The 24,040-nt window shown below is 28.7% G+C and overlaps 1 protein-coding gene across 4 annotated transcripts; it reads right to left on the reverse strand.

Annotated features, from left to right (window-relative positions):
• Positions 1-8,976: 8,976 nt before the first annotated feature.
• LOC123301478 (baculoviral IAP repeat-containing protein 3-like) lies at positions 8,977-23,838 on the reverse strand. 4 transcript variants are annotated; one of them, XM_044884224.1, is made up of 2 exons: positions 23,732-23,838; positions 8,977-11,442 (listed from the first exon to the last, which is right to left on the reverse strand). In XM_044884224.1, exon 2 carries the CDS (start codon positions 11,403-11,405, stop codon positions 10,128-10,130), a length of 1,278 nt encoding a protein of 425 aa, XP_044740159.1. In that variant the 5' UTR covers positions 11,406-11,442; positions 23,732-23,838; the 3' UTR covers positions 8,977-10,127. The 4 variants fall into 4 exon arrangements, with proteins under 4 accessions (XP_044740159.1, XP_044740160.1, XP_044740157.1 ...); XM_044884225.1 differs by lacking the exon at positions 23,732-23,838 and adding an exon at positions 16,837-16,858; XM_044884222.1 differs by lacking the exon at positions 23,732-23,838 and adding an exon at positions 15,086-15,339.
• Positions 23,839-24,040: the final 202 nt, after the last annotated feature.

A 24,040-nucleotide genomic window follows, 5' to 3' on the forward strand; every position in this document is an offset into this window, starting at 1 on the left:
ATTCCATTTTCAGGACTGGCATACAATGAACTAGCCATGAAAAATTTAGTATGACATGGAAAATTTCACACAAATAAGCGACCCCTGAACAAACATAGTTGGTCTTGATGGATGAAAGAATCGATAAAATCAAAGAATCGTTGCTTGTATTACATCGAGTCGTGTATATTTCCTTATTTATTTTTGTGTTTTGGATTTTATAAATCCAATATAATTCATAATTTACTAAAAATTTTGATTTGATTTTGATTTTCTTATAATTGTCATTTTTTCGGTTTGAAATGACACTATCCTGGCAGCGAATTAACAGAGAATAGTAACGATTCACATCTATTACCGTTTTATATCTGGCCATAGATTGTGGTATAGTTTACTATTCTGTAGGTCAGGGGTGGCGATCTTTTATGTACCAACGTGCCATTTTTTCTAGACGATGTTAAATAACTTTGACTTTGTGATTATTGGGAAAATTTCGAAAATTTTGAGATTTCGCATTTGGATCAAAGCTATTTAACGATAGCTACAAAATGGACTAGGTGTGCCAGAGTTTATCTTGGCAGAAATATTTTTTATATTTTTAATAATTACAAGTATTTTGCACTTTTATGGAAACTAATTTGTAAGAGACCATTTTATTGCAAATTTTATTTATTTTCACGAAAATTTGGTCTCTGACAGCTCTTATATAATATAAAGCCAATAAAATTTTACCCTTATCGCGGAATTATTTTTTTTTTTTAATTTGTTCTTTTGAGTTCTACTTTCGAAATATTTCGGTATGACAGTTCAAAACTTGACCAAAATATCTGTCACACCAGTAAAAAATAAAAAAATTTAGCCAAAAAATATTTCTACCAGGATAATCCCTATCGTTAAACAGTATTGATTAATATGCGAAATTTCGAAATCCGTGTAAGTGCAGTTTTACTGTCACGGGCTCCAGGGTTATTATATATATATTTTTTTAATTAGACAAGTTTAAAAAACTAACACAAGTAGAAAGTAATTTTTAAACTGTTTATCATTTTTCGAGAATGTTTCACAAGAGCACTAGCTGCAAATATTCAACTCTCTATATAGAGAAAAGATATATTTTATAGTTTTGGAGAAAATGGACACCAAAGTTTTGTCCTAATTTGCGCCCTCACGGATAAATAGTGATGTTTACGAAAAAATGTTTCAAACAAAAGTTGTTTATTGTTTATAAGAAACATTTTTTACATTTAAACTTTTGTTCAATCTCTAACGGTTTACAAGATGGCTATGATGCTCATTCACGAACTCAACCTGACTTCTTTTTTTATTCCTGAGCACGCTATAAAAGCTTGATATATAGTTTCGTTTTTGAGTTGTCGTGATCATAGACATGCAGACAATCGGAAATGGACTCGTTAGGAGATTTTATGAATAACCATATCAAAATTTTGTTCGTAGCAACAATATTTTGCGCTGTGTCAGTTATATGCGCAATTCAATTTAAAGCAATTAGAGTTTTGTTGATGCAGATTAGTTGACAAATACCTTATACTAGCTTGGTCTGTTCGAAATTTCGCTCCCGTAGTTATCGTAACCCGTGGCTACACTGTATCCGTGGCTAAAAACAACAAACAACAAATTTCGAAGAAAATTGGTGAAAAAAATCAAAAGTTCTTCAATTAATATATTTAAAATAGTAATTATATGTCTAGACTTCTAGAGTATTAGCAGAGCATCTGTAAAAACTAACAGGTTTGCTAATAAACTTATTTTTTAATTTTATTTAAATTTATATTTTTTCGTTTAAATTATTTTCCTGGCGTGTTTTTTCCTAAGCGGAACATTTTTAGACTTTGAGTATATTTTTCGTCAAACCTAAACATAATAAGCTTAAAAATGAGGAGTAAATCATGGAATTTGATAAAAGAATAAGGAAGATAAGGATAGGGCAGAAAAAACTTGCTAGAGTAATAATATATAAGATTAGGGTTGTAAAATGTTACTTTTAGAAAATAATGCATGCTGAACTGGAGTCTACTATTAAACGTTTTTTAAGCGAGTCTCTTTAATGTTATTAATCTCTGAAAATATTGAGATTAAAAAATGGTTAAAGTAACACGAGTCAACACTTCAAACAGGTAAATGTATTTGGTAACGAATTCGTTCCAATCCAATTTTTTTTTTTTCATTTGGCATGTGCGAACTTGATAAGTGAAATGCCCAAAATATTGTGTCGCGTGATATTGGTTTGCCATCGATGCCAAAACAATAAGTTGATTACATTTTATGCGGTTCAAGCCTTCAAGGTATATTTTATAGGTTTTAAAATTTCACACTTTTCACCACCTAACAAAAAATAACCTTGAAGTGAATTTTAAGAAATCAGTTTACATGATTTAAACACAGATCGATCTTGTATTTTACAAAAAAATATGTAAAGTTACTGATGATAAAAAAGTTTTACAACATATGAAATCTAATGCAAGCATTGTCTCAGACGTGTCACTGCGTGTGCTGCGGCTGCAGCTGAAAAGGACCGTAATGCTATGGCTATAAATCTCTTCGATCAGTACTGTTGCAAACGCAACCACATAATAGTTATTTACGATATTAGTGAGATAACAGCATTATTAACGTAAGCCTGCGAAATTTGCACAACGAGTAGCGTAGCGCGAGTTGGACAGCAGCAGAAGTACGTTAACAATGCATTATTACACGTTTATCGTACAAAACTTTATCTACGAGTCTAAAATGTGAAAACAAACGATATTATTATTTAAAATTTATCATGACTTATTGAGAAAAGGAGAAAATTAAAAAGTTTACTATAGTAACTTGTTATAAATAACATTTTATAGTAATTTGGAGGGTTGTAATGCTTAATAGCATTACCACGCTAGGGCGGTAATGAACTATTTTTCCCACGCATACTGAGTGAGAAAAGTACTTTTTTTCACGGGCTTGGATAAAAACATACACAACAATTTGTTTATACAACACAAAAAAATTATTTAATTAGTTAACAAAAATGAATTCCAAAGTACCAAGTGGATTCTAGTGTTGATGACGAAAAAGTTCTTTGAGGAAAAATCATTCTTTATAAGATCTTTAGCCTAAAAAATTCCCGGAAGTTTTTGTCATCCTTTAGTAAATGCTGATTGATAAGCTTTACAAAGCAATCTTCATCTTTCCTTGTTTTATGTAAGTATTTTCAGCATTATAATCTAATCATTTGGTTAAAAAAAAAAGGGGTTACATGGAAAGCTTTCCGGGAGTTTTGAAAATGAGTGATTTTATAGATTTTGAGGTGCTCTTTTCGAATTTCCACTTTGCTTCCTCGTATCATTGCCGCTTGCGCCGCCATATTGGAAAAATGGTGTAGAAAAGCAATTTTTTGACGATAAATCTACTTTCCAAGCGATTTTACGAGGAAAACATCTGAATACAAAATTAAACAAGAAAAAATTCCCTATAATTTATGCCTAGACCATTTTTTTTTATTTATAAATTATAGTTTCGGCGTACGAGCGCGTCAAAGTATAACCACCCCTTCTAGGGGGTAGAAAAATATATGTTGAAAATGGGAATCGATAGAGTGATGAAATCTAAGCAAAAAGTGTCATTTAAGTATATTTCGAAAAGTCAATACTTTCCGAGTTATTGACAATTAATTCGGAGTATTTAACGTTAAATAGCTCAAAAATTGGATAAGTAATTTATACACTTTTTAAAGTGCTATAAAAAACCTTGAAAATGAAAAAAGTTAGAGAGTTATAACGAAAAGAAAGAAAGTTTATCGTACCATCTTTTTTTTTTTTTGTTTTGTTTAGCACAAGAACTGATGAATTTACCACGAGAACTAAAATTAATACTTGCCACTTTAAAATTTATTTTATTTAGGTACTGACAATATGCTCAAAAAGTTCTAACAGTTTCGGACATATATTTTTTGAAATATTCAAATATAAATGCAAAAAAATTTTTCGAAAAAAACCTTTTTTCATTTTTTTTATACTATTTTTAATTAAATACTCGAATCAAAATATAAAATCTTTCACTTAATCTGATTACTTTGCGGCGCTCGTACGCCGAAACTATTGATTTTACGAAAAAAAATTGTAAAGACATAAATTGTAGGAAATTTTCTGAGATTTATTTTTTATGTAAATATTTTTCTCGTAAAATGACTCGAAAAGGAGATATTGTCAAGAAATTGCTTTTCGACGCCATTTTTTCAATATAGCGACAAAGATACAAGGTAGAAAAGTGGACCTCAAAATCTACAAAATTTTCAAAACTCCCGGAAAACTTTCCATGTAAACTACCAGATGACTATGCTATTACCCTCAAGCATCATTTGTTCGAATAGAATTTCTTCAAGCATTAATAGGCGTAATAGAATATCGCGGTTACTCATTTTAGTTAACTTCACTTTGAACAAGCAGCAGATTGGACAATCGCACTACTTTTATCGATACTTACGGATTCATTGTAACAAAGGAAGCCACCATTAATTTGAAGCAGAAGATAGAATTGAGCCTTTTAACGAGATATTACCAAAGTATTAAAGGAACATTTTTTTAACACAAAATTTTACCAAAACTGCATTTCTGCGGAAAATCATCGAATTTGTAACAGCAATAACTCATTTAAAAACTTGTACTTTCTAGTTTTGAAATCTATCAATTAAAGATTTTTATCATCCCCTGCTGGTTTGTACTGCTGATTGAAAGGGTGAGAAATGTTTTCCTTAAATTTTATATAAAGTTTACAATCGTACCAAAATTTTAAAAATTATTTTACAACAAATTTGTTAAAACCATTCGAAAGCTTGTTTATTTTTCATCAAAATGAGCTATAAAAAAATTCCCACACGAACTTTTTAGGCCAACATAATCGCTTTCTAAGCGAAATTAATTGTCCTGAATTCTAAATCCCGTATCTTCTGAAATAATAATCTGCTGAAATGTTTCTGATATCATTCGAAAACTTAAACTGCCTTTTTTTAAGCTCTTACATATTGTTTTTCGATATTTTAAAACTTTTTCTTTCCTGTTTTGGAATCTATTGCTCAAAAATTTTGATCACTTCTTACCGCTTTATACTAAGGGTGAATAGTAAAGAATACAAAAATTACTTTTCAACAAATCTGTTAAGACCACTCGAAAATTTGTTTATTTTTCTTGAATCAACTGTTCGTGTACGAGCTTTTTGGACGCAAAGATACAGCTGTTTGAAATTTTGTGTTAAAAAAATGTTCCTTTAATACTTTGGTTGAGTATATTATACTTACGAATTTATTGTAATTCTACCGAGACTTCCTACTTACGTTTATCATAAGAACAGACCTTTTAAAGCTCCGAAGCTAGTTTACCATTATCTTATTCGATTCTATCACTGAAATTACTTACGCATACATCGTACCCGAACGATTCTACTCTACGTTTACCATTCTGTAATATTAAACGATCTACGAATAAAAACATCGATTGTTTTTAAATATTTTTGTTTTTTATTGAATAGTTTTTTTTTTTAAATACATTTAATAACTACTAAAATTTTAGTAATATTATATTACTATTTTCTTTTTGTAAAACGTGGAAAAAACAAATATACACAAAAAGGAAAATTTTTGTATATATAATAATCTCCACACGTCAACACTATTTTTTTTTTTAAAAACACTCAAACACAAATTCACACAAAAAATCAATTTTTCATCGTATCATAATTAATAATAATAATTAAATATTTTTTTAAATATACACATATAGTACATATATAAAAGCAGTAAAAATACGCATTAAAAAAACATGTTTTTTTTAAAAAGTGAGCGCGTTTTTTCATATATAGAACATTAGTGGATAAAGTAGAACACTTTAGTTTTTTGGGCAACATTTTTTTTATAGATCTTAAGGCAACGACGAGTATTTTAAAAAGAAAAAAAATTGTGGAAATATAGAAATTTCCTTTCACCAAAATGAACAAATTTCGTGTTGAAAACTGCTTATAAAATGGTTTTTCCAACAAATTTTTTTTAACAGAATTGATATTAAGTTTGAAATAGAAAAATAAAATCGTATTATAAGCAGTTGCCATCATATTTTTAACAAGAATTTTTTTTTTTTGTAAAAAAATAAGTTATTTGGAAGACAAATACAATATTTGAAAACAGAAGCTCAAACAACGGGCAGTTTAACAAGTTTTTTTTTTAACAATTTCGGCACTAAGATGATATTGTCTCTCCCACTTTTAAAAAATTTAATACTCTCTGATTAAAAATTGCTTTAACATTCTTGGTAGGACTTTTTTTTAAATAGTAATAATATTAGTAACAAGTGATTTAACAAAATGAAAATGTTGCCCAAATATTTTAAAGCTCTACCTATCGCTATAGTAACAAACTTTAAAAAACACTTTTTTGGATACACTACTCACGTAACATGTGAAAATAAAAAAATTTAATAAATTTTGATGGAGTTTAGAGATTATTTTTGTATCGCGGGTTTACTTTTATTTTAAAATTATCACATTTATTAGTTCTTGGATAATTTTAAGCGTATTGTGAAAACTAAGCTACTAAAAAGAACATCACTATAGAATCCATAGAGATTTCGTTAGCTATGGAATTTGTTATATAAAATTAGATTGCCATACCGCAGTTCTTTCGTGGCAATTTATTATTATCGGAATGTCGAACTAAAATGTATGTAAAAAAATAGTTACATGTACTTAACATAAACTATTTAAGCATGATAACTATAAAAAAACCAAAAATTTGTACAAATAAATAGATGTTGTTTTGTTTTTAATACTGAAAATGTGTCCAATTAGTTTGGAACTGGAAGAAATTTTCTTCCATCCTTATTATTAATATTTTCAGACTTGTGTAGGAGTCTGTTGTACTTTGTTTCATACGATCTTCTTTGAAAAAAGACACATAAATTAAATATATTCTTCTTAAGTTAATCAATAAATAATTATATACATAATATTACAAAGTTTTTCAAAAGTCAATGTATAGGAATTAAAAAAAAGATAATAATTAGAAAATTTTTCATTTCTTTGTCGGTGTTTTATAAAATCTGTTCAGAAAATAATCTCGCTTAATTTTTTTTTACATCGATTTTGTAAAAAATATTCTTGGTGTTTATACAGTGCTAGTGACACATTCATGGAATTTATGTCACGACACGAAGTCTAACAAAAGCGAACTTATCCTACATTCGATGGAGACAGTTCAATTTTTTTAATATTCTGTAAAAGGGTCCGCCATAAATTTAATTTTTTGTATTAACGTTTTTTGGCTAAAATTGTAGGTTCCATTGAAAATTAAGAGCACAAAAACCCTTCGGTGAGGAAAAATACAATTTTTAAACTTTAAGCTGAAACTTAATCAAAAATATGCAGACCTTTAAAAAATGCCCTTTTGGGATCATTCTTTAAGGACGATGAATTTTTTGGCGACCTTTTTACGTAATATAAAAAAAAATTTGTCTATTCTCATCTATTGAAGATAAAATTTACGCTTTTAATTAAATTAATTTTTGTAATTTTTAATACATTAATAAGACAAGTTTTAAATAAATAGTGGCGTGCTTTTTTAAGGGTAATAATAAATAGAAAAAAGTTAATATAACAATTACCCAAAAAAAATTTAACACTAAAAAGGCATATCATTATCCAGACTTACACGGTTTGTTAAACATCAAATATATATATTAACAAGCAATAATAAGAAAAAGTGCTTGCTGCGTTCTTCTTGTGATTTTCCTCTTTTTCTTTACGATGAAAAAACTTAAGTAGAAAAACAGTTTTTCATCCTAACAATAAAAAAAAAACACGCTTGTGTTTCTTTTTCTTTCTTAACGATAATTTAGTATAAATAACACCCAAAAAAAATGTGATAACAGTCTCTGATTCCTAGAAAACATTTTTTTTTCTTTAAATCTGGTCCACGCATATAAATTAAGTCGAAAAAACAATTTGATTCGAATACAGTTTGAATCAGTTAATAAATAACAGTGATATGGATTAGAACAATTAAATTTTTTTTGAACGGATTCAAGGATGTTTGTTGTTTTTTCTTGAAGTGACACCTCGCAAAAAAAAAAAAAATAGAAGACATATATCGAATCAATGATCATTTGCTAACTAATTTGAATAAACTTCAAGCAAAAAAATGATATTTTTTGAAAAATTGATACGCTTACGAGTTACTTACAAATAATTTTAAAAGTATAAACTTCCACAAAAAATTTGCTCTATCAATTTTTGAGTTTATAGTTTTCCAAGTAAAAACTTAAATATACTGCCGCGCAAAAAAAGTGGCTCATTAAAAAAAAATTTTTTAATTTTCTCGAAATTTTAAACAGGTATATCTCGACAAAAATGATCCGGTAGCTTGTTCATTGTAGGTTTTGAATCAATATCTCAAACATTTTTATCATCTAGGATGTTAACGCTTGGAAAATTGATTTATTAATTTGATATAAATTTAAAAAGCAAGCACGGAGTACATTAGTATTTACACAAGAAACATTGTGAACATATGTGAAATCGAAAGCTTGTTTATTTCTCTTATATTGATCTTAAAACGAGTTTCCAAGATCGAGTTATTTGTCCACAAAACAAAATAGCCCCTTTTCAGTTTAAACTCGTATAATAAGTGCATTTTAAAGTGAAATAAACAAGATTTCGTTTGCTTATACTCAATTTCTTGCATAAATACTTATGCACCTCGTGTACGCTTTTAAAATTCATAAATAATTTTCTCATCGTTTAAACTCTGCGAATGAAATATTAAGGGGTGATAATACTGTTTCGAGATATTGAATTGATTCAAAAACTAGACAGTAAATATTTCACTCAGATTTAATTATTTTTCTTCGAGATATTTATTTTTTTAAATGAAGCACTTTTTAGCGGGACAGTTTTTTAATATTAATAAACAAATTATCATAAGTTTTAGATCGATAAATGGTTTTCCATTTTTTTTTAGTGCGGGGTTTTTAATGGGTGTACGTTCCCTTTTAACTCGCCCAACATGTAAGGCGCCATTTAATCATGACGTTTGGATTAAATTAAATAACATACTTTCTAAACGCAAAAAAAAAATCATTTATTTAATTGAATCCTCAAGTTGTACATGTCATTGATTTTGAGTTATGTTCACGTTCTAGTCGATTGAATATAAACATCCTGAGAGTAAAGAGGGGGCTGATTATAGCAACGACGTAAATTTTTTAATCATTTTTTTTAAAGACTAATATTTTTTTTAATTCAAAAAACTGTTGCTCAATATAAAAATATATCTATATTAGTTTTTCATTTTTTTACTGTTTAACATTTTCTTTTCACAAATTGAACAACTTAATTACTAAAAAAGAGGTGGGGATATTTTTTTGATTTTAACAGTTAACAATAATATATATAAAATGGAATAAGTTATTATAATATACGATTTTTATAGATTTTTTTTATAAAGTGATTTTTAGACGAGTTTTATAACATTTTTTTCGTCGATGAGCACATTTCTTAGTGCCAAAGATACGAAATTACTGTGTAGCTAGCTCAATGAGTATTTTTTTTAAGCAATGATGTTTACGTTTTCTAAAAATCACTCAAAAAAAAAATTGTAGAATGCTTTAATTTTTAAATATGTAAGCCATGTCTTATTAGCACAGTGCAAAAAAAAATTAACAAAAAAAAAAGTGAGAGATTCTATTCTATAATTGATGGTTTACAAAAATTTAGGACATTTTGGATCGTATGTTTTAGAAGGGGTTCTATTAGGAACTAAGTTTTTTTTTTAAACATTTGACAAATCCTTTTTTTTTAATATCCTTGTATAATTGTCACAGTTTGAATAGAAACTATTATTTATTCGCCACTGAATAATTTACAGAAACGCATGGCCGAACACGATCTTCCGTATTTTGTTTCAAAATTAACAAATTGTCCTCATATTGGGTTCATCCCTTTTCTAATTAAAAAAAATACAATTAATTTTTAATAAATTTGTCCAAAATAAAATTTTTTAAAGAACAATATTAACTGAGTAATTTTGAAAAATAAAATAGTTTCCTGACTAGAAAAATATGTTTTTTTTCCAAGAAAAGTAAAATAAAAAAACATATTGAAATAAAAATTTAGGATGTATCCCGATGATCATGGTTACATGAAGGGTATATCCTTAATGTGGCTGATATTTGTTCCCGACATAATGGACAATTTGTTAATAATGGTGCACATTTTTTACAGGCTAACGCATGTTTACATGGTAAAAATAAAACATTCCATCTTTCTAAATAACAAATTTGGCATAAACAGCCTTCATCACCTGACGATGGACTTTTTTCACTTTTGGATTCAATAGTGGTTGCTACAGTTGATGTAGCAGATGATTTTTCTTCATCACTTGGAACTATTGAGGTTGATGCTTCTGAAGAGGATGATGTGGATGCTGTAGATGATGTTGAAGCTGGTTCTGTTGTTGATGAGTTACAATTTTTTAAGAGTTCAATTGCATTTTCACGATTTAAAATCGGTGGTTGTTTACTAACAATTTGTTGCACGAATTCTTGACCCTTATTTAATAAAACATGTGTACATTTTGAGAACCATCTCGCATGTTGTTCCCAAGGATCATCATTCTCTTCCCAATCTTTTAAACCTAAACCACAATGGAAACAAGTCGTTTGATCACCACGACCTGTATAGAAGAAGCCAGCTTCTGCTAGTTCAGCTGGTTTTTGTTTCATAACACGTGGCCATTCTTTAAAGGTTGCTATCCGTGATTCTTCGGTACAATAACGCTTATATTTGGGACCATTATGGGTATTCATACCAATATCTTTTAAGTTCACAGTTGCACCACCTTCTTGAACCGGTTGCACATCAATATTATTAAATGTTTCTGATACACTGTTTGGTCGTACTTCGATACCCAATCGTCCGCAAACATCACGACTACGTAATTGGGGTTGTGGTAATGTTGGATCTAATGGGATATTACCAACATCAAAACCACGCAAGAATGGACAATGGAAGCCCCAACGTTGATGATCACTATCACAATCATCACCAGGTACCCATTTACCAATTTCAACTTTACAAAAAGCACATCGTACATGATCTTCAACGCCAAAATAATAAAATCCTGATTTTGCTAATTTACGTTCATCCATAAAACATTTCCAATTTGGATGTTTAAATGTTTCTAAACGATTTCGTTCACTTTTCATTGCATCCATTGCTGTTGCGGATGATGATGTAGTTGTTGTAGCCATTGTTGACGCTAAATATGGTGCTGATGATGGATTTCCTGGTGGATTATCAACATCATCGGTCGATGATTTTATAGGAAATGTTGTATTGAAATTATTTAAAGTATATAACGGGGGCGGAAATTCCACTTGTTGTGCCATTTCTTGTTGATATTTTTAAAGCAACTCTAATCAAAATCTGTAAATAAAGAAAAAACTAATTAATTTACATCATTAAAATTTTTGCGTTTAATAATTGTTATCAATAAACATGGAAAATCCTCAACACTTCCGGAGAATGAATTTGGATAAAAAAGTAATTACTTTCCGATAGTTCTAATTTTTTGCAGACTTGTTTATGACCTCGAGCGCGACTTGGTCGAAAATCGAAAAAACCGTGTAAATTTCGGATTTTTTCTTAGGTTTTGGCAATTATAACCTTAAAGGATTAGTTTTTGATAGTATCTTTTCCGGTTTTAAAATAAACTAAATTTGCTATAATATGAGACTAGAATTGTTACTGTAGACCAAATAGTTTCCGAAATAAAGCCTTTCAAATTTTATCATTTTTTCGAACTTTCTGAATGTTTGTTCATCCTGATTCTTCGTAACTTCTCGTAAATCTGGAGATTTAGAGAATCAAACTTGTGAGGTTCGAATATATGATAAAATTTGATAGGCTTAATCTCGAAAACTATTTCGTCTTCAGAGCCAATTCCAGTCTCATATAGTAGCAAATTGAGCCTGATTTAAAAAGTAGAAATATTTACGCTTTTTCGATTTTGACAAACTTGTGTTCGCAACTCGAACTTGGATTATTTATTGGACCAACATAATATCATAAACAAGTCTGTAAAAAAATAGAACTACCGGATTTGACGCAAACTTTTTCGTACTTTTAGGCGACAAGGTTAATGGGTTAAATCTAAATTATCTCGTTGAGTATCAAATTTAGTTAAAATAGAAAGGTTTTTATTGAAATAAAAATTGACTTTCTTCATATTTGTGTAATTATGAACTTTCTAAAATACGAATCAATTTCTATACAAAATTTATTAATTGAAAATTTTGCCGTATTCTATTAAAATATTGATACCAAATTATAAATTTTAGCCCTCTTACAACCCTTCAATATTTGGCCCAAATTTTTGACATGAATGTAAATGAATTTAGAAATACAAGATTCAAGTTATCCAAATTTATTTAATGAAATTTGAACGATTTCCCGAAGGAAAACTCAATTTTATCCATTTAGAAAAATATATAAATAAACGTACATCGAATATTTTAAATGCCATATTGTACATAAAGTATATAAAAACATGAAACATGGCATCAATGTTAAAACCGCTGAGGCAGGAGGCAACGTCATTAAACATACGAACTATAATACTTATTTTGTATGTATGCCGCCTAGTCAACAAACCTCCTTACCCCGTGCAAGAACCAACATTCCAATCAAAGAGAGAAGCGGACCACACACTCAATAACTAACAATATTCAGACAATCATAAAAAAAAGAAAGAAACACTTAACTACAACCAAAATTTTCTACATTTTCTACAAAATGAAAATTTTAATGAAAAGCTAAAGAAAAATGTGCAAAATGAAAATTTGTAATTTTTGATACGAACAAAGTTAATGAAATACAAAAAAAATACAACGAACCTGGTTCCTATTTTAAATTTTAATACTGATTTTGGTATAAATAATAACAAGTAAAATTATAAACTAAAAAACTAACAAATATATTTATAACTTTGTACAAAAATAGCTGCCATTATTATGAACCAACAGACAGCTGTCGACTAACAAACAGCAGTATTACTGTAGTGAAACGTATTAAAACTGCGCACACTCTTCACAAATATTTATTCCCATGGTTTTAAATTGTACAGTGTTGCCCATCATATTAAATAAATAATATTGTTTTTCAAATAACTTAATAATTGAAGAAATATTTTAAACTTTCAACTTGTTATTCTTCATAAAATATCAAAAATAATTTTGAATAGTGCGGAAATTTTGATTAGTCTTGAGGATGAACTATTAGTGTGCGTTCAATTCTGAATTCTTTAAGAACTAAAACCCATTACAAACATTCGTTTTGACTTTATAAGTGGCTAAATGCATTTTAGCCGTAACAAATTTTACTTATAACTTATTATTTTATCTACGAGAAAAGCTATACTGTTGATAGTCAAGCTTGTTATCTGTTATACATAAGTTTTGTGTGGACGTTTAAAAACAATCACCAAATAGAGTATGACATACTAGATAGAGTTCTTCAAGTAAGAATTTTCGATACTCAATTTTTGATTGACTGTTTACTAGAATAGAATATGTTTTAGCGATTTAAATTTACGTTTTTAATGGACAAATTTAGTTAAAACTTATTTTTGTAATAGAAATTATTATTCAAAAAAATCTGATTGATCTTAGAGCAAAAATTGAACGTTCAAATGAGAAACACATTTTGCACTTTGGCTTTTAGTACAAAATTTAACCAGCAGATAGAGCATGGCATATCGTTGGCAAAAAGTGACCGTTCAAATGAGATACGCATTTTGCACTTTGGCTTTTAGTGCAGAATTTATCCAGCAGATAGAGCATGGCATATCTGTGGCAAAAAGTGACCGTTCAAAAGAGAATCGCATTTTGCACTTTGATTATTGGTGCAAAATTAACCGCATATCTGCCTTTGTCTAAATGAATTTGAATCTGTAAACTTTCGTGCTTTTTTCTTCGAATTCCAGATTACGTTTACGAATTGAATCTACGCAAGATTTAAATCAACAAAATTTAAACTTGAAATGAAAATATAAATTTAAGTAAATATGACAACACTGTACAGGAAGTAACGTCTACACTACAGTATTATAGCGCTGCCTATTGCTTGCTTATACAAATTATGGTTCTTTTATTTTTTTTAATTCGTTTTTGAATTGTTAACATTCCACGATGTCGGCGGCACTTTCAAGAGGACCAGTATTCAGGTTTATTTTTTTATATTAAAATAATGATTCTTCGAAAACGATTTCTATTGTATGATAAAAGAATTAAAATGGTTTTTTTAAGGGCGCTGCTGTGATTTTAATTGATCCTTTTAAATGAAATTTTTAATTAATTTAAATTCAATTAATCCTTTAATCAAAAAAGAGACTCCAAAAATGAGAAGAAGAGTTCTTTTAAAAATACATTTCTTTGGTATTTCTAATTAGTAATTAGTTTATAATAAATAATACTTCTTGTATAACGGATATGACGACAATTTTAAATGATTTTTCAAGTAACATATTTAAATCTTATAAGTGCTAAAGTACTGAATTCTTTGAATGAAAAAACATTAAATGAAATGTATGGATCGATTCGGGATGCTGAGACGTAAAGATTGTGGTATTTCTCAGACAAACATATTAAGCGCATTCTTCTCTGTGCAAGGAAGATAAATATATATAATTTTATTCTTTTTAAACATGTTCAGTGGTGTAACAATATTTATATTTTTAGTATTTTCTCTCAGTTTAAAAAATGGTTTACATTTTTTAACAACATAATCTTCGAAATAAATTTTTTTAAGAGAAAGTGTTGGTAAATTTTGAAATTTTTGATAGTAAAATGAAATTAATAAAATTTAATATATGGCCTTGTAATGTATTCGAGAAAAATAAAACAAACTAACATTAAAAACGTTTATTACACTTGGTAAAAGAAGAGAAAAATCTGTATATTTGGTATTTCCCTAATGCTGCCACTCAACGGTTAAATTCTCTAAAAATCTTCGTTTTTCCAAATAAATGCAATATACACCTTTTCAGAAAAAAAATTTAAAATTTACGCACCTAAATAGTTATCAAACTTTTTGAATTTTTGAATTTTTTGAACACTTTTTGAATTTTTTTTTTCTTATTTGATATTTTTTCCGTAAATAGTTTTGAATTTTTTTTTTTGATTCGATATAGTTTGAAACAGGATTGGAAACGTTAAACACACAATAAGACGCCAAAAGATTATTTTATTTACGTAAATTATAATTTGATTGTTGAGAGTTTTAATGATAACGGACAATCGAAATTCTATTTAGTTCTATATAAATACAATAGATGTCCTTATCAAACTAAAATATATGATATTTTAGTATTGCCCATTTTCAATATTTGGTTTAATACGTTCCTAATCCTGATTCCAACGATATACTGAATATTATTTAATGAAAGTCACTCATTTAAGTATGAGTTTGAGCTTATCATACACTTCAGATAAGATAATTTGCGGGAAAAAAATGGTTATCATTTCAGTATTCAGTGTAGTTTTCATAATCCAAGAAATAGTTAATGTAATGCTTACTCAATTAAAAATTTTCTTAGAAAATAGGTTTGGCAAATATTAGTTTTCGTTAACTAACAAAAAAAAAACCTGTTGAAAAATCATCGGTACATAACTAGCTTACTAATTTTTTTCTGGAATTTATCTAAAATTTTTTGATTTGTTTACTATAGGATAGAGAATTTTCGGGAAAATGATCATTGAACAAATAAAATCGTATTTAATATTTAATTTTGTAAAAACTACTTAAAAAAGTAAATTTTCGTTGTTTTCGAATTCTAAACAAATGTGTAGGCTTGTTACAAACCAAACTTGTGAGGTACTTTGTTCGATTTTTTTCAAATCAACACGACTTTCGAATTTTTTTTGTTGTAAACAAGTTTTATATAATTTTTTCCTAAATCTAAATGACTTGATTCAAAACGATTTTCAAAAATCAAAACAATTTTATAATTTTCAGTCTACCATTAAATAGAAAAACATAAACAAAGCATTATATTGTTACGCCACTGTGACTTTGGTATTCTCCATAATGTTTGAATGATCTCTGACGTCACAAATGTGGTTGTACATTGATTGTCTGCATGCAATATACAATATACTCCTTTCAAATGCCCCTTGGATGTTGGAACGGATCGGTATAATACAAAGCAAAACAATCAATTTTTAAAATTCGTAATTTCAAACGTAAGTAAATTTTCAAAAACTATTTAAATTTACAAACTAAAAACGCACATCAAGGTTTTATTTAAATTAAAGCATCATAAAAAGCGTTTTAATTAAAATAAAATAAAAAAAAACACACACACATCTTAATTTAAACAACCTTGGTGGCGTCGTCAGTGTCTAAAAATATATAATTAATGAATGACTTTCGTTTCAAATTAAGTGCCAAATCACCAGAAAAGAACAACACAATGGCAAATTTAAAAAAAAAACACTTTAAAAAAATTGATTATTTTTTTATCGAAATTTTTTATCAATTTTGAAGTATTAAGTGGCGTCAGCAAACTTTCAAAAAAACACTTAAAATACACATATACAAGCACAATTGTGAAAATTTATCACATGAAAAACACTACAGAAAAATAAAAAAAATTTATTAACCATAACTTGTTCCATATAGATGAAATTTTGGTTTATGAAATAATTTTTTTTTTTTAAATATTACACCCACGATTTTTAACACACTCGACAACAACAAAAAAATCACACACCGTACAAATACAAAAAAAAATTAAAACGGTGAAAACACAAAAATACTTACATAAAAAAATAAAATTTGTTTTTTCTGAATAAAAACCGTTTATTATAAATTCCCGGGGGTAAATTGTTTTAATTCAAAAAAAATAAATAAAATGTTTGAAAATAAAATAAAATGTTGTTGCACTATTATTGTTTTCAAACAATTTTCTAAATTTTGATTACAGCTGATTTTTTGTAATTACAAAAAAAATTTGTGGTGGACTCTATAAGTCCATTTTTCTAGTACCGTACTGAATGAACAACGTAAGTTACACTGACTACGGCAGTTGTGTGCTTGGTTTGAATAGTGCCAGTAAATTCCACTCACTACACAGAACACAGTCAAACAACGAGAAGTGTTTGGTAATGCGCGCACTCAGAGTATACAATAGATACAGACTAGCAACACCAGAGGATAATGTCTATGGAATGGAATGAAACAATCTATTAGCTGTTCGTTACTCGTTCTGTAAACTTCATAGCTATATCCAAATGTTTTATACATTTATATTGAATAAATATTTATATTGTTGATAAGGAGCGAACGTATTTATGTGGAAGTTTTTATGGAATAATTGTAAGAATGGCAGTTTTGTTTACTTTGCTCGTTTGATTCAATGAATTGCATTCATTTACTTGATGGCTCATGATGATGCTGCCAAATGATGCTTTCAATTTGTTTTATTGTTTCCGGGAATTGTTTTTTTTTTTTTTTGAGTCATATTTCTTATCACAAAATGTTTTTTGTCACGGAATTTCATATGAATATCGCAAAAAAGTGCGTGACTATCACGTATTAAATTAAAGATCTGTAGTTTAGTAAATGCTATTTTAAATTTGCAAAACGCTATGAAGTTGGACTAAATCTAAATCAATTCTGAAAATTTAAGGGGTGATTTTCCAATTATTTAAATAAATAAAGGACTTGAAAAGTGGGCATATTTAACATTGGTCTTATTGAAAAACGGTAAATGGATGATATGTTTTCATAGATTTCTGGAAAACTAGTCGGGGTTAAATAAAAAAAAAAAAAACTATTTAAATTAAAGTAAATCTTAATAAATTATCAAGAAAACCCATTGTGCCCGACTGATTAAGGATGTATGAGCACGGTAGAAAGGACACAAATTAAAAAAAAATATATAGTTAATATTTTGATGGTGAATTATGTTTTATCTTGAGAATATAAGACGAAAAGTAAGAATAAAAAAAAAAAAAAAAAAAAAAAAAAAATAAATACGGGGTGTTCCAAACCACCCGTCCAGGCTGATTATTCTGAATAGTTTTCAAAAAAAATTGAAACGAAAAAACACGTATCGAATATTTTTTGAAACTCTATCTAACCATACCAAAAACACCCTCCACCCTCAACCCCTGTTAGGGGTAGGGGGTGTAACTTGAAAAAATCAAATGGAAACCCCTATTTTTTTCTGCAGATTTGGATTCTTCAGAAGAAAAGACAAACATTTTGTCTAAAAAATTTTTCCCGATTTTCGGTAGATCGCGCTACAATCGACAAAAATCGTTCTTTTAGATTTGGCATTAGAATTGCAGTTCAAGTGAAGGCGAGAAAAGTTTTTTGAGTCGAGAATAGTTATTTTCAATTTTGTTTTTGTTTTTTTGAAGAAAAGACTATTCTGTTTTTGTTTTTCATATTTTATTATGATTTAGAAAAATTATTTTTGTAAAAATGTTTTTTTTTATTTTGGAAAGTCTGAAAAAAAATTAAATCTAAAATGATTCATATCTAATTCTTTCTAAGAGCTTTATTTAGCATCCTCCCAATTGTCTAGTGGTTTACCTCAATTACCGCAATTCGACATTTTCGCTTCTCTTTTATTTTCGTTGAATTTCTAACTTTTGTGTTGCTTTTGTTTTGTTTTTGTTTTGGTTCTGTGTGTTTGTGTTTTTATTTTTATTTTTACTTTTTCGTTTTGATTTTTGTCATTGAACGGCGCAATTCTTATGCCAAATCTAAAAGAACGATTTTTGTCGATTGTAGCGCGATCTACCGAAAATCGGGAAAAATTTCTTAGACAAAATGTTTGTCTTTTCTTCTGAAGAATCCAAATCTGCAGAAAAAAATAGGGGTTTCCATTTGATTTTTTCAAGTTACACCCCCTACCCCTAACAGGGGTTGAGGGTGGAGGGTGTTTTTGGTATGGTTAGATAGAGTTTCAAAAAATATTTGATACGTGTTTTTTCGTTTCAATTTTTTTTAAAAACTATTCAGAATAATCAGCCTGGACGGGTGGTTTGGAACACCCAGTATATATATATTTTTTTTTTTTGTATATATATATATATCAATATCTGCCTTGGTTTTCGAAATATCGATGGATATATATATATATATATATATATATATATATATATATATATATATATATCCATCGATATTTCGAAAACCAAGGCAGATATTGAAAAAATATGATACAAATAATTTCAACAATAAGTCTAAAATTGCCTTAGCGCTCGTACTATACCAAGCAATCCTTTCGAGAATATGGACACTGGCTATCGGAATGGAAAATCACATATTACAATTATTTAAAGAGGATGCAACGAGGAAGAAATAATTCAATTCATGTTGTCGCACTGGCTAATAATGCGACATTACTACGCGACTCAGACGAAGGAGCAAAGATAAAAGTCAAAAAAAGTATTACCTTCACACGAAGTTGAAAATGTTTCAAACTAAAAAAATGGAAAAAAAGATTTTGGATTTAGTAAAGATAAGCTTACCGAAATGCCCAAGTGGAAAGATCCAAATGGCCAAAACTGTTACTGTCATTAAATAGATTCCGCCACAAGATCGCATTAGTGGAAATGTGATTGTTAGCCTGGTCATTATAAAACCTGGTGCAGTCTCAGTATTTGATTCATATGCAATTTGCTAATAAACCGATCCTCTGCAATTCTAAATTTTATTAACTAATCTGAAACCATACAAAAGTAAAATTCTAATGGATGAGCAAAATAGAAGATATTGGCTTGACCTGAAAAGCAACTAAACGAAGCGCAATTAATAAAATACGATGACGTCGAAGAGTAGAAAACCTATACTTCTAATAAAGTTGCAATAACCTTATTTAGTTTAATTATTTATGTAAACTACGGTAATAATAATAAAATAATAACAAAAAGAAGTTTACCGCAAGTGGGTTCCTAGCACCCAGAACAAGAGTCCTCTCAAACCAAGAGACCAAGAGTCACCCAAAGGCGAGACGCCTTCGGGTTAGAGGCGCTATTAAAATCGGTTGAAGCTATAGAATTCTGTCGAGACCAGACGTAACGCAGAAAGCCCACAGCATCTCCATCGTAAACTCTTCCAGAATTGATGGATTCAAGGTTACAGAACCGGACATTCTAAATATGACGCCCTGCAGATTTCTACAAGTGCGAATAACATGTATAGAGGTTTCGTCATCGTCCATACAAGCTCTACAAGTGGGATCATCAGAGATTCCCATGTTATGAAAGTGATAGTTTAATCGGCAGTCTCCTATCAAGAGTCCCGCCACCCTTCTCAACTGTGCTGTAGTAAATTTCATACGAGCCCAGTCGAATAATTACGGTAAATAATTTTCACCAAATATCGAACATTTGACCACACATATTTGTTTTTTTCGGATTGTTTGTCTTGAGTATATTCTGATACTGACCAAAAAAAAAAAAAAAATTGTTTTGTAGAAAATTGGTTGTTTGATTCACACCTGATTGAATTCTCAGGATGGCCAGGTCTGGAAAACTGAACCAATATAAATAACTCATAAAATTCTTAGTAAAAATGTATTTGAAATAATTAAGATTCTTTAAAACCTCCGAGAAAACAGTTTACGTCTAAGTCTGTTATTGACAGATATAAGGCGCCTAAGGATTTTGAAAGTAAATAAAATTCTTTAGATATGATAAGAAACTTAGTAAAGCAATAAGGTTGTACGTCATCAAAGGCTATTGACAAAATAGAAATTTACAAGAGTCCTTTAAAACCTCTTATATTATCTCACACAAATAGATTACAAAATTGCATAAAGTTACAATCTTTAAATATAAAATGATAGTAAGATATTTTAACTCTATATGAGAAAAAATTTAAAAATGTATTATTAGGCTAAAAGCTTTCAGAAAATGTTCGTTTTGGTTTATAAAATATTAAAATAAGGATCAATTCAAAGTTTTCAGTTTTTTAATTTTTTTTTTTCAACATCATGAAATAGTAGCCGGCATGTTATTACGTCACACGGCTGTGTAAACTAAAAAAATTTAATTATAAACAATTATCATACAAAATATCAGCGCATTTGTGTACACAGCCAACTGACGTGATGACTATAGAGCAATATGGCGTCGAATGCGCTCAGCGTTTTCCTTAGCGTGCGCTCAGCATGCCAACATCTGAGGTAATTGCTTGGGTCAGTTAAGGATATTTATAAAAAAAATACATTTATTAAAAGAATATAGGGACATTTGTCAAAAAAATATAAATTGAATCTAGGGACATCTACCAAAAAATCATACATTGATTGTTATATAAGAATGTCTTTTTGACTTAAAAAAATACTTAACAAATACCTATATCACTTTACATTTTTTTTACGAATCTACAATGACAAGTATGACTACAACACTTTGTTTTGAAATTTCCACACCGCCCCCATGATGGATTTGACCCAAGAAATTACTTCAGTTTTTGCCACACTTTAAATCGTTTGACGCTCAGTCGATGTACTTAATGGTCTAAGGCGTTTTCGTTAAATTACGCGCGAAATTTGAAAATATTAAATTTAAATGCATTTTCTAGTATTGATCGACTGAATAAAAAATTGTGTGTTTTTTAGTGGTTTAATAGCACTATCGAATTTAATTGAGATATTTTTCAAAAATGGGTGTAATACTCTATTGAAAATTAAGATGAAAATGTGATGACTATATATATATATATATATTATATATATATATTATATGAATAATATAAAACGTCTATTATCGATTTTTCCTTAGTGGTATGCGTCATAACATTTACTATCCAAGGATAATTATATATACATCTTTCAAGGTTGTTTATTCATTTTTATAATATAAGGGGGATGAAATTGTTATTTTCATTCTAAAATTTTCTTTTACTCTCTTCTCAATTATTAAACAACTATTTTTTCGTTAATGGAAAATTTAAATGTAGTGGAAAAATTCTTTAATTAATGCCAGTATTTAAAAAAGAAAGAAAGAATGAAGATAAAACCACTTCATACTTGAAGTCCTTCCGCTATTTAGGTTATGTAATGGTGTATGCACACTTCAATGTCAATTAACTTTTATGGCAATGGCGTTAATAATATTTTCGACTATCACATAAAACTGAATTTATGTCCAATTTAGTTTATAACGAACTGTATTAAAATTAAATATTGTATCATAGGGCTCAAAAAATAAAAGTTAGTTTAAAGCACTCATTTTTAAACACCCCTCCTATGAGTTATTTCAAAATGAAAATCAACCTAGAAAAATATAGTTTCATTTTTAAAAACTGCTGGAAAATTTAATGAATTCCATGAATATTGGCGAAAATGAACATATTGATAAAACAAGTGAAAATAAACAATTGACTGAGTTAATTGTTGAAATACCATGTATAGACAGTGTTGATTACGCCATCGATTGTGTTTTTTACTTTATATAATAAAAGAAAGATAGTCACTTTAAAGTAGCCACAGTCGTGTATACATAACACGACTGTGGGATCACACACATAACTGATTTTCCCATATAATGCATACTAGAATGTTCTAATCTAAATTGCTCCCTCGCGGGTAAACAGTGATGTTTACAAAAAAATGATCCGACCACAAATTGTTTATTTTTTTATAAGGAATATTTTTACATTTAAAATTTTGTTCTATCTCTTACGGTTGATCCAATTGACCTATGTTGCTCATTTTCGAACTCAACCTCACTTTTTACGCCCTGAGCACGCTATAAATTTGAGCATGATATCTTTTTGAGTTATCGTGCTCACGGACAAACGCGCGAGCGGGCAGACGTACAGGCAACTGAAAATGGATCTTCGATAATATTTATATGAAAATGGACTAATTAAGTGGACTAACTAAGCGCTACAAACTTGAGACTAAACTATGTATACCTTGATATATTTCATATATACATGGTATAAAAACAGATAGACGATCTCTCACTTGTGTCCCCTTTTTTCACAATTTCATGGGTTTTAATATTTTGTTGTGGAACCCTAATTTTTTAGAAAAGAAAATATAGCCCATGTTATTTGCTGACACTATAGGCCAAAGAATTTTTAAAATAGATTAAGCGGTGGATTATAAAAAGACGGATTTTCATACAACAACCACCCCCCTCTGAGTTGGGGTAGGGGTAGGAGGGTAAAAAACACTTTACCCTCCTTAATATTTTCTTAACTATTAAATATACAAAAGAAAAAATTTTCTTAAAAACGGTCAAGCCGTTTCGGAGGAGTGCGACCACAAACTGACCTTGACACGAGTTTTTTTGTTTTTTTATTATAAATTAGATATAATTCAATTTAAGTATTTGAACATTTGAGCCTAATGGTCTGATCATTTTAGCTTTTTATTAAAAAACCAGCTAATTTGAGCTAAAAAACCAGAATTTTATCCTGGAAATATTTATTTAATTATGAATTTAGTGCGTATTGAAACTTTGCCTGCTCCTATGGTATAATATTTATTTTTATAGTAATTTAAATGATTGGTTATGTAATGCTATTAGGTTAGGTTTATTCGATTGTTATAATTTTTTTTAAATTCATTGTCAAAGTGTGTTATAGAAGATATGTTCCATTAAAATATTTTAAAATGTAATATTTGGGTGGCAAAATGTATGTGATGTTATGATAGATTCAAAAAGAAAATTAAAACACTTACATGAAACATTTTTAATCCAAAAAATATCTCAATAAAATCTAATTGTTAGAGATGATGTAAATTTAAATAAATAGCAGGTATGATGCATACACTATGTTCTATGCATTCATAGATAACTGACTGACTGACTAATACTAATTACAATTTTTATTTAAGGACAAATAGTGAAAATGTCTAGCATTCTTTTAGAGGAAGGTAGAGTTTTGTGTACTTTTTTTAAAAGTACTAAAAAAACCTATCAATTAACTCATTGCACGCCGTGTAATACACTCTCCTCTCAACGTAACTAACTGTGTTGCTGCAGCAGAT

This window comes from Chrysoperla carnea, chromosome 5 (genome assembly GCF_905475395.1).
Source record: "Chrysoperla carnea chromosome 5, inChrCarn1.1, whole genome shotgun sequence".
Taxonomy (NCBI): domain Eukaryota; kingdom Metazoa; phylum Arthropoda; class Insecta; order Neuroptera; family Chrysopidae; genus Chrysoperla; species Chrysoperla carnea.

Coding starts and splice junctions, on each gene's coding strand:
- LOC123301478 (XM_044884224.1), bottom strand. CDS start 11,405: ATGGCACAACAAGTGGAATTTCCGCCCCCGTTATATACTTTAAATAAT.